Genomic DNA, 12,851 nt, shown 5'->3' with positions numbered 1-12,851 from the left:
TTCAATTAAAGCCTCACAATTCTAAATATCTATCCTCTATTAAACCCAAAGATCCTCAATAAATGTCTCATAAATAATATTCATTCTGCTATTTGTTATTCGTACTTCAAATACAAGATCTGCAATGTCGTAAAAATCTTTTGAAGTCTATTATTACGACACTGAAACGACCTATTAACGGTTGCAGCGCGCATGAAATATGTTTAGAAGGGTAATTTAGCGTAGTATGTGAGAACACGCGAGATTCCAGCGGGTTGTCGGACCTACGTTGTTCGATCGTATCACAAACCGTCTTCTAAATGAGTTGTTTGAATGTTTTGCACGTAAACAAATTAATTTAACATGTTTAACTTCTGATAGAAACAATTTTTTTCAGATAATCAAAACAACCCTGTGAGTCTTTGAAGCGGTGAACTCACTTTTTTCTTTTGTCGTAGAAATTTTCTCATTTCGTGCTTGAAAACATCAAATGCTATCGCTCTTTCATCTAGAAAACTATGTTTTCTTGGTAAATTTGTGGAAAACCTAATGATTTTTCCACCTGATAGTATACAATAGGAAATCCTCCTTAACCTTGCCAATTAGACAGGTTTTATATAATGAAGAAAACACCCTAACTAACACCTGCTAGATATTAACGTTCAAAACGAAAAAAATCAACGTATTGTTAATTTACAAGTTTCATGAATCTGATATTTTGGGAAGATCCCTTTTGTTAACATTACAGTATTATAGATGAAGAAAACTTCTCACAAGATTGAAAAGTTTAACCTTGAGTCTGATGTACCAGATTCATCAGTAAAGAACCATTCAAGTTATCAAAAACTATCTAGAAACTTGCCGTTTACAGAGGGTTCATAATTCGACAGTTTTTCAAACAATCGTTTTAGTAAAAGAATTTTTAAACTATTGTAATTTGTTCTTTCGATGTTATATTTTAAATTCATTTTTACAGAAGTTTTTCATCGTACCTTCGAGGCTATTAAAATTTATAGCATTCAACGAAAGACAACTCCTGCATATTTCTTTATAGATATATGTTCCCTGTGAATGCCGATCAAATGACAATATGACATATAGATGTTGGGCTTGCCATATGTGTATAGATCTATGGGCTTGCTAAACTTTTTATCAACTAAAAAGAATGGAATGAATTATAATTGATTATGTCATAGGCACATTCTTGATTTCTAAAATTAGTGATATGTAACAAAATTGTGGTCCGATTTATAAAAATAAATATCGGATCCGGACGTTCAGGGGAAGACTATCAACTTGATTTCCTGTGTGTGGTTTGGATGGGATTGGACAAGACCAGCTCATTCTTGTACGCAAATTTTTTTTAATTGTCCCGCAATTTGTTAGGATAAATATCCATGTTCATCCTGTTTTGGTCAAGGTTATATTCATTTCCAGTTTTAACAAGGTCAGAATATCCATTTCCTCACCCCGCATCAAAATATCAAATGGTTATCCCCTTTACGTTTAAGGTATAATGTTTTTATTTCTCGAAATTTTGAATGTGTTGCGCATTATCATGGATCTAAACATAAAGTCAGATAAATTATTTACTGTCCAAGATGAACTTAGAATACAGAACGAATCATTTCCGACCAGAGTTTAGATATATGGTTACAGATAGGCGAAATATTTTTTTGCGGATTGGCTATTCATTTTCATCTGTTGCTATGCATGCTTATTTTTTTTTTAGCTCTGACCAGGGCAGGACATTATTTTTAATAATCCTCCTGCCTCCCCTCCTCCCTCACAAAAATCACCTTACCTGTATATATATAATTACTTATCAATAAATACGTAAGTTTGGGATTATTGACTTGTCGAATGTTGTACGATCGTTTGTTAACTGATTGCAAGCAAAGACGTATGACCACTGACCTCGGTTTTAAGCCGATTTAGTCATATTTTTGGAAATGTTCGTAGCAAAAAATCTAAAAAAATACGTAATTAATGATCGTTTTATAAAAAAAAATACACATAAATGTTTAGAGGTTTATTCTCAAATCCTACCAGGGTTAATATAACATGGTACGGAGAATGTATCTGGACTCACTAAAGTTTTTATGGCTGCCACAGTAGCTGCTATACCAGCGAGAGTACCTACTAGTATAATCTCGTAATTCAGTACTCTCTCCCAAAGGGGAACAACTCTGAAAAAAAAATGTGTTATAAATTATTCGAGTAAGCTATATTTAAGTGTTATTTTTCCTCGGTCTCATTCAATACCATCATATAACTCCATTTATTTGATTACTTTTGATACAACTAATGCAAAAGTAGACGAATGAATAATGAATGAATAATAAACGAACACAAAAATATAATATCATTAATATTTAGGCAGCTCAGCGAGTGATCACAAAGCCTTTGTAAACGAAAGGAGCACATACATCAAAATATGTGCGAAAATTAGTAAAGACAATTTTAATAAAACTGCAGGTGATGCTTTCCAAAAAGTAAAGGTCACAAGTGCGTTAACGTTTTTATTCTTTAAAACGTTCTCGTGTCACCAGAACGCTTAGAGGCTGGATGTTTTAAAGAAAATAATTTGGTACTGCTGAAAAGAAATATTGGTAACGACATTGTTGAGGAAATACACAACACTATTAACCTCGCTTTTCAGACAATTTCGACATGTACTTCAAAACGAGGTTTAATCATGTGGCATGCATGTTCGTGTGTCTGTCCAGAGTAAGGAACCGGTTCATTGTTTTCCAGTCTGGTCAAATCTTAATGTCATTTGTTATTCGAAGAATTTGGTATTGATGACAGATCTTTTTATATATAATTTCTGAATAATTTGTTTGCAGACTTTTCTTTTATTTCGGAGTGATTTACAGTTTAGACACCTGTCTTTTGTTGAAGAATATAATATTATGGACGTCCTTTGGTTATTTTTGTCGCTGGGTTGATGTATCATTGACCTCAACTCATAGTAGTTATCAATGTGATCTTTCTCAACTAATTTAAAGATTTGAACTTACATTTCTAGAGTTTGTTCTCGGTCTTGTTCTTCATATGAATGTGAAGGAGCACCATTGGCGTCTTTTATGTCATGTTTTGTGGTATTCAGATCTTTCATTAATGGAGTCGTTACCGACCTTTCTGTACCTACTAGCTTGGCGTGATCGCTATCGTCTGTTGATTCAACATTCTGATAAGAAATTCCATTTGTCTTGTGTCGAGTTTGAATTTGATTGTTTGATCCTTTTGCTAACTTCAGATAAAACACACACGGAAGGATATATGATAAAAGTGTAGTTGTCGAACCTCCAATCAAAGATAGAATTGCACCAAAGTGAGGTACACTTTCAGCTACAAACAGAACAACCATTACTATGGCTGATCTCGCAATACATCGTTTCCATGTAAAAGCTGCAAGCAAAAAACTAAAAAATGGAAGTAAATTCAATCAATAGTTAAAAATCTATCTAAAATTATAAAATAATTTAAAGTTTATTAATTTGAAGATTTGTATCACGACTTCTGTAAACTAAGGCTGATTCACAATGATTAGCATGCATTGTCTTTGTAAATTGGCATATGACGTAAACCAACTTATATTTGCGGAAACTGTATTTCGATTTGAGCTCTTTCTTGCACTTCGCGGCGATTTATTTTCTCGATTTTCTAATTTTCATGACGTATGTATATAAGGGAAGATCAAAGTTCACCAATTCGCGACGATTTGTATTCGCGTTATTTTCAAATTCGCGTATGTCGCGAAAATAAATCGCTCGCGAAAATAAGTTGGTTTACAGATTTGCAAAGATAAATAAGTGCCTGTGCTATGTTGAACATAACTGTAGTTGAATAATGCATTAGGACCTGCATATTTATTTCTATTTTCAATTTGTTGCTGGCTTGTAGTCATGATGTGTATGCTGCCCATTTTGTCATTTGTATTTATTTTATTTTAGCAAAAAAAGAAACGAGACAGCAAGTCTACAACCCAAAAAACTCTGAACAAGAACATGTTAACTTCGTGTCTATAATTTATAATTTTCCTTCGGAGAACTTTGATTCATCTAGTTAACTGGTAATATTTGATCAGTTATCAGCATTGTAACAGTTTTAGTGTTACCTCCCCTTACCTAGTAGATTATAACCGGCCGCCATTAGCTTTGCTTTGGGAGTGCTCCTTTATCTCAGTTGGTAGAGCGGTGGTTTACTGTGCCAGGGGTCCCAGGTTCGAATACCGGCTAGTACAGATATTAATTATGGAAGGCAAATCATGCTCTCCGGCTACACAATATTTACTACTTATTAATATGATCTATTTGACAATAAAAAACAATTATTAATCTGTACTGATTTTGAGATTTTGAGAGTAGTGCACAAATCCTTAAAATTTAAAACAATATCTATACCGGGTAAATTTTGCAACAATACCAATTAATCGATACTCAACGTTTTCATAACCATAATTGTACAATGATATCATTCGAATTATTACCACCCCCTCCTTAATCGCTCTGTGTCCCATGAGGAGTGATCGTAGTGAGTGAGCTATAACAACCTATTCATTCGGGTTATCTATGATAGAGTTTTTCAGCATGTAATAAAAAATTCTTTTGAAGTCTTTGATGGGTAATTTTGTGACGGAGGGTTCCGTTATTTAAATTTCATTTTCTATGATATTACGAAACTTACCTTTAGGAACTCCAACTTTAGCCTCTAGTTCCTGACAGACAGGGTTGATGAGTATAATGTATCCAAATATCAAATGTAGAGTCATTAAAATATCTATTATGTAGGTTATAGGTCCTGATGTCATGTTCTTTACAATGTTTGGATTCAGGTTTTGTCCATACACGAAGTAACCGGAAGTTGTGGTCGGGAGATACATCAACATGACAACTGTAACGATAAAGACTATTGGTTAACATTTGCTTTTCAAAAGCGGTTGACATATGTTAATCTTCTAATTCTACTTAGTTTGCCGTTTTTTGTATGATCAACGAACGAGTCAGGTTTAGTTTTCAGAAAGATTTTCAAATGTTCTAATTGTTTTTACAAGAACAATGATGTCCGTCATGATTTTTTTTATCGGATGTAATTTATATGTTTTATCTCATTGAGGTTTTGTTGTGTGTGTTTTTTCTTATTGTTTTGTCGTATGGTCTTTGTTTTTGTTGTTGAGTATGTTTTGTCATGAGTGTTATGTGTCTTTTCTACTGACGTTCTCCGTATCTTTTTTCACAAACAACTAGCTTGAAGACTATAAAGTACTCACTAACATATCCTACCAATATTGCCCATTTAAAATCTGTCTTTTTCTTCATGTCCGCTATAAATGTCGGGAAAGCGGGATGACCACTAACCGAAAACACCAAGGTCCCAAAAGCTGCAGAGAACTTCATAAAATCAGTTGACGAATGTGTTACTGGTGGAGCAGATTCCTTATCGTGTAAAACTTGGATCAGAATCAGGATGCATGCTATTCCTGTTGACAATGTCGCACCAACACCGATAGGCCTTCCAAAAAATTAAATATATTTTATAATATGAGGGGATTGGTATGGTTCAGTATTCAGTTTTCTATGTTGTGTTTTATATACTAGCATTTGTCTTTTGAACGTTCTTCGTTTTTTTTGTGCCATGGCATAGTCAGTTTGTTTTCGACTTATGAGTTTGAATATCCCTTTGGTATCTTTCGCCTCTATTTTATAACACTTATTAAAAAAAACAGTTTAAATATATATAATCACCATACTAGTTGAAAAATACAATAACATAGGAGCGTCCTGGATCTGAGGTCGGGAGCATGATATTTATAATTTCACAGCGCAGAGCGAGTGTGGCATTTTGACGTATTTATGCCGATTTTAGGGATTGGCGCGCCACCGCTTCGCCCCCCTTCCCTCCTGTATATACTATCTCATCGACGTTTATAACACATCTCCGCGTACCATCAGAATACAGCGACGAATATCCAACATCTCCACGTACTCAGAATAACATCGAAGTATATCTCATGTCTCCACGTACTCAAAATAACATCGACGTATATCTCACATCTCCCCGTACTTAGAATAACATTGACGTATATCTCACATCTCCATGTACTCAGAATAACATCGACGTGTATCTCACATCTCCACGTACTTAGAATAACATCGACGTGTATCTCACATCTCCCCGTACTTAGAATAACATTGACGTATATCTCACATCTCCACGTACTCAGAATAACATCGACGTATATCTCACATCTCCCCGTACGCAGAATAACATTGACGTATATTTCACATCTCCATGTACTCAGAATAACATCGACGTGTATCTCACATCTCCACGTACTTAGAATAACATCGACGTATATCTCACATCTCCCCGTACGAAGAATAACATTGACGTATATCTCACATCTCCACGTACGCAGAATAACATTGACGTATATCTCACATCTCCCCGTACGCAGAATAACATTGACGTATATCTAACATCGACGTATATCTCACATCTCCCCGTACGCAGAATAACATTGACGTATATCTCACATCTCCCCGTACGCAAAATAACATCGACGTGTATCTCACATTTCCCCGTACGCAGAATAACATTGACGTATATCTCACATCTCCACGTACTCAGAATAACATCGACGTATATCTCACATCTCCCCGTACGATTGACGTATATCTCACATCTCCCCGTACGCAGAATAACATCGACGTATATCTCACATCTCCCCGTACGCATAATAACATCGACGTGTATCTCACATTTCCCCGTACGCAGAATAACATTGACGTATATCTCACATCTCCACGTACTCAGAATAACACCGACGTATATCCCACATCTCCGCGAATGCAGAATAAACGTATAATAAAAAACAAAACAAATAATAAAATTTTGATATATAATTAAATTTCAACTTTGATTCGATGTAAGACCCATTTTTTTAGCAGTGTGAATTTAAAAGATATGTTTAAAATATATAAAATGTAAAGAACTAAAAATGTCGTAAAAGAATAAAAAAAAAATAATACAGGCGAACCCAAAAAGGGGAAAATGGGGGAACAACGTTCAGCCAAACAACAAAGGATCTGAGCGCTGACAGATGATCAAATAATTTGGATTGGCAAATTGAGAAAGCGTAAATGCACCGGTCTAAACACGCCTGGACCAATCGGAACTTCGAAACTAGTGACGCGATCCAATGATGAAACATCTTTTTGGAATAAGATGGAATCAGAACTAGACAAACTATGCAGTCGTTTTGGTACTCCCCTGGTTTTTACTTACCAAAAGTCTTTCGGAGTGCCAAGACATGTGATTGGAGTTAGTATACCACCAAGTATCAACAACCAATAGCAGAACGAGATATCTTTAGTAACATCGGACATGAGATCTTCGATATTCTCGGATGCCAATATCAAATAAACAGTAGATGCACCAAACAGGGTGAAGTTAATGGAAAATGTCACCAAATGTCTGAAATCAAAATTATGTTGGACACATTTAAGACAGACGATTTAATCTCTATTTTGAATAATAAAATATATATACACTTAAAGTTTTCTAGTCCCCCCCCCCCCCCCCCCCCCTGCTATATGTGGATGTTGGCAGACGTTATTTGTTTGTAGGAAAATAAGTAATAGGCGAAACAATATTTTAGTAGATTACAGTGTTATGATGTGAAAATTAGGCCGAATTACTCATAACCTAAATGAAGGTCAAACCGTTCGTGAACCGGCGACCTAGTTTACACATAGATAACCTTTTAACAAAATGTGCTTAATCCTTATAAATATACCATATTGAAATCGACGTTGTGTTAACATTGGTTACTTTGGTAGTTTCGGCAACCTGGTCTATTGAAATGTGAACCAGGAAAAACAATTTTAACTGACCAATCGTATTCAATTATTTGTACATGTTGATATGCAAATATATAACTTTAAAAGTATTATAAATAACAGCTCACCGTCCATTTTTTCCATAAGCTTTTTCTCCGATTACAGGATAAGGGTCAGGAACGTGATCACGGTATTCTGGGAACCTGTCTTGAATTATCACCCAGGATTTAGCAATAATTGTTCCCGTGTATGATGATGTTAAAGTAAATACTACAAGGAGTGGGATACCAATCCAACCTAAAACCAAAGAATTCATCTAAATTTGAATAAAATGAAATGTTTAGTATTCGTCAATTAGAGATATCAACCTTATGACACAAAATAACAATAACATATACAGGTCAATGGTAAATAGGCGTCATACCATGTAATATAAAAGTCAACGTACTAGAATACGTATGTGTTTTTTATGGTTTGGTTGTTGTCTCATTGTCGCACACCAAAAACAATATTTTATCTACACCTATACATTTACTTAAACGCCAACACTCCTGTCTTCATGCATCAGTTCATAACAGTGCATAATATACACACACATATTAGCAATGTAGTTAAAGGTAGATTCATTGTACACCGCCATCTCGGATTGTATAATAGCAGTACACAATCGGTCTAGTTCTAAATTTGCAAATTTTGAGACTGATATGCAATTAATGTGTAAGACTGTTTATTTGTATAAAGAAAATGCAATATTCAAAATGATTAAACAAATACCAAATATTTCTGCTTTTTAGAATCATTTTTTCAACTTCGCCATTTAAGGGGAGATGAAAGAACCTTAGTGAGCGCGCTCACATACCCCACGTCCCCACATTGTCATTGGAGAAATAAAATAAGTGTAAGAAAAAAAATTGTATCAGAAAAAAAAATTGAATCATAATTTCCTGTCAATATGCACATCTACATAGTATGTCCTTATTATCTACACAGTTTCATGAAATTCTGTAGTGTGGTTTGAGAGGAGTTGCGATGACAAAAGGTTGCAGTAGTATATTTGGCAAATAAGTTCAAAGGGGCGTAACTCCTGGAAAAAAAAATTGAATCATAATTTCCTGTCGATATGCACATCTACGTAGTATGTCCTTATTATCTGAAAAGGTTTCATGAAATTCTGTTGTGTTGTTTGAGAGGAGTTGCGATGACAAAAGGTTGCAGTAGTATATTGGGCAAATAAGTTCAAAGGGGCGTAACTCCTGGAAAAAAAATTGAATCATAAATTCCTGTCGATATGCACATCTACGTAGTATGTCCTTATTATCTGAAAAGGTTTCATGAAATTCTGTTGTGTGGTTTGAGAGGAGTTGCGATGACAAAAGGTTGCAGTAGTATATTGGGCAAATAAGTTCAAAGGGGCGTAACTCCTGGGAAAAAAATGAATCGTAATTTCCTGTCGATATGCACATCTGCGTAGTATGTCCTTATTATCTGAAAAGGTTTCATGAAATTCTGTTGTGTGGTTTGAGAGGAGTTGCGATGACAAACTGTTGCAGTAGTACATTAAAGTAAATAAGTTCAAAGGGGCGTAACTCCTAGAAAAAGAATTGAATCGTAATTTCCTGTCGATATGCACAACTACATAGTATGTCCTTATATAAAAAGGTTTCGTGAAATTCTGTTGTGTGGTTTGAGAGGAGTTGCGTTGACAAGAAACAGGACTGACGGAGTGACGGACTGACGGACTGACGGACGGACAGACGGACAGACGGACGGACGGGTCAAAAACACTATACCCTCCGCAACTCGTTGCGTGCGGTATAATAACTCTTATAGTAAAAAAAATATACTGGAATGACAGTGAAATTTTCATTTTTTACATTTTATTTAGGAAGAAAACAACTTCGGTGACACCATTTTTTCTTTTTTATTTTCTCAAAGCATATTATTATAAAACCTATCTTCTAATATTTTCTTTCAAAATTCTATCGCATAGATTTCTTTTTATTTACAAAAATGTGTTTTTTCATGATCAATCTATGCAAATTTGGGCAATTTTGCACGACTTGTAGCTTGCAAAAAGCACGGTGACCCATACTTTTTATTATATTTTTGAAAAAGCAAAATAAGAAATTCTATCTGAGGGATGCACCTTAAATAGCGAAACGAACGGAAGAACTAAAAATCTTGGGACAAGCTGATACTTGTGTCAGTCTCAATCCTACTATCATAAATAAACGTTTTGTTTAGTAACATAAGACCTTCCAGTATTGTATTGAATATTTTTAAACCGGGCTTTAATTTAGTCTTGAACAACAGAGAGGTGTCTCTACAATTTATCAAGTTCTAAATCATCCCGAATTTAAAAAAAAAAGAAAAGAGAAAAATATACAAACTACAAGCTCTGCCATAAAAAAAACAAACGTAACAAAAACAAAAACACTTAGATAAGACATATGACAACCACTAAAATGTCTCTGGCTTGGAACAGAACATTTCACATACATATTTAGTTATTTCTTGTAGATATCAACCCCATCCCCTTCATTTTCATCTCGATCAGCGCTAGAATGAAGGGTTTCTTTATGTCGGAATATCATTGGACCGTTTTCTCATTAGAATATATAAGAGTCTATAAAACCAAAGAGCCTGCAAATTCAAGAGGTATCGGATGGTCTATATATAGAATTGACGATATAACACAAACAGTAAAACTATAAATTCGTTACACAAATCATTTAAGGTAGATGGGGTCTAAATTAAACTCCATAGATTTTGTTAATAATTTGTCAAAATGTAGTTAATATCATGCTTTTTTCAACATATAATAAAAAGTATGGGTCCGATTTTGTATAAATTATGCACTTATGGAAAACCGAATTTTGTGTGATAAAAAGAAAACTACACCATAGAATTTTAAGATAAAATATGAGAAGATAGCTCTAATAATATGCTGTCAGATAATAAAAAGAAAGAATGGGGTCACCGTACTAGTTTTCTTGCTACATAATAAAATAGGTAAATTCACAACACATTCTATTATAAAAGTTACTTTATCTATCTGAGTTATCTCCCCTTATGTGGCAAAGTTTAAAAAAAATTACCAAGCAAAATATTTTGTTTTTTGTAAAATACAGCCATATATATGATAAAACACATAATTTTCTATATTAATATACAAAGTCTTACACATGAATTACACACTACTCTCGAAATTTGTACATTTCATTAAAGATCTAGACCGATTGTTATCTGCTATTTCAAAATCTAAGATGGAGGAAGACACCCTAGCCACCTTACGCTAACTTTTATTTATATATACTCTGATAAGATACCTCATATCCGTAACATACCTGTATCTTCTACAGCTTTAGGAAGAGCCAGGACCCCACCACCTGCTATTTCTCCTATTATAAAAACAGCTGTTGTCCAAATAGTAAGTCCATGATGACTGGTCTGAAATTTGAAAAAAAAAATAGAACTATAAATAAATATTCATAATATGATTAAAAGGATATGTAGGGTATACGTCAACGCAACGTCATAAATAGTCAAAAGACAACATACAAATTGAATATTCAACAAACGACCGGTGTATAAAGAATAAGTCAAGTCCTAAATCGTCTAGAATCTTTAAAATGTTGTGAATAAAAACAGAACAATAAAGAAATCTGGCATCAACAAACAAATCTCTAAAAAAACGAAAAATATGAAGAGAAAATTAATATTTTATTCGGTTTTTAAATCCAAAATTACATGATTGTTACCAAATATATGATATTCTACATAGTACATACGACAATTCACAAACTGGGCAAAATCCAACAAACAAATGTAGCTTTCTACATAGTAGTGATACAACTACGTTATTCACAAAGTAACGAGAACAAATCTTGTATCAAGTGCAAATGTTTTTAAAGCATACAAATAAAAGGAACTCATCCTTTAATTCTATCATTGAATAAATATGATTTTGAAAGGGTTGAAAAAGTAGTTATTTCTTTTTTTTTGTAATTTCATGGAACTTTGAGCTTGTTTTCAGTAAATGCGAGCATTCTTTGACATTTTTTTTGTTCGTACTTGGGTGTTTTTGGTTACCTGTTATTAAAATATCTCACTGCTTTCCTTTTTTATATATATTTTTGCATTGGACTTTTTTTCGTTAATATCCGTTTAAATTTACGCACAACTTTTTAAGACCTTATTATAAGAAGATATATATATATATATATAATAGCTTAACATATTTTACAGACACCGTCTATTAATGAAGACCGTATGTTGCCCTTCAGATGCATTATTTGTGTTGTCGGGTTGCTGTCTCTTTGACGCTAACATCACAATTCCCTTTTAATTCTATTTCTTTTAACAAAATTTCTGCTTGTAAAGTTGACAGCATTTGTATATTGAAATCATAATCTTCCTTGAACGTAAAATTCAACAAAATCTTTGGAAAATCTATTAGATAAATGGTTACCTAACAATAACTGTGTGTCTCTCACTAAAGAACAATACTAAGCAATACTAAACCCTTCTATCAATGACCATGATAAAGTAATTTGCTTCTTTTTAAAACAGTCATTAGAAATGAGGGCAGAAATCTCATTATTTGCCATGTGCTCATTATATATAATCAAGTGAATTGTTACTTCTTGGTCATATTTTGTGTTCATTCTTTATCATAAATAACTAGCACTGTAACATTGTATATATTCATATGACAATAGAGTATTATTTTTATAACTACTCTTCTGTTGCGCTCGTTATTGAAAAGAACCAGTTCACTAATATAATTATAATTCTAGAGTCAATATCGGGAAACAGGGATATACATGGTATAGACCAAATACCGAAATATCGTTAGTTAACACTCTGCCAAATGATAAAGAGTAACGTTTTTTCTTGTTCTCCGTGTGGACTTTAAATAAATGATTAAAAATTAAACGTTTAATTTCATGCATGCATCCGAGATTATACAAATATTTCGTTTCAACTAAATCAAAAATAAATTCTTACCTGTTCATTACTCAT

At 33.6% G+C, this 12,851-nt stretch overlaps 1 protein-coding gene across 1 annotated transcript; it reads right to left on the bottom strand.

The window, feature by feature from the left end:
• Positions 1–1,998: 1,998 nt before the first annotated feature.
• Positions 1,999–12,851, bottom strand: LOC127726769 (uncharacterized). Its single transcript, XM_052234223.1, has 8 exons — positions 12,837–12,851; positions 11,174–11,276; positions 7,955–8,123; positions 7,273–7,461; positions 5,255–5,496; positions 4,672–4,878; positions 3,003–3,393; positions 1,999–2,168 (listed from the first exon to the last, which is right to left on the bottom strand). The coding sequence occupies exons 1-8, from the start codon at positions 12,849–12,851 to the stop codon at positions 2,018–2,020; spliced, it is 1,467 nt and encodes a 488-aa protein (XP_052090183.1). The 3' UTR covers positions 1,999–2,017.

The sequence above is a fragment of the Mytilus californianus genome, unplaced genomic scaffold, assembly GCF_021869535.1.
Source record: "Mytilus californianus isolate M0D057914Y unplaced genomic scaffold, xbMytCali1.0.p SCAF_18, whole genome shotgun sequence".
NCBI lineage: Eukaryota > Metazoa > Mollusca > Bivalvia > Mytilida > Mytilidae > Mytilus > Mytilus californianus.
This window is presented reverse-complemented; position numbering and strand designations above follow the sequence as displayed.

Bases quoted from the DNA above. Each gene is read 5' to 3' on its own strand.
- LOC127726769 (XM_052234223.1), bottom strand. The intron at 5,497-7,272 runs GTAAGTAAAAAC...ATTTTTTGGAAG, and splicing joins GGCACTCCGAAAGACTTTTG to GCCTATCGGTGTTGGTGCGA. The intron at 2,169-3,002 runs GTAAGTTCAAAT...TTTTTTTTTCAG, and splicing joins CGAGAACAAACTCTAGAAAT to AGTTGTTCCCCTTTGGGAGA.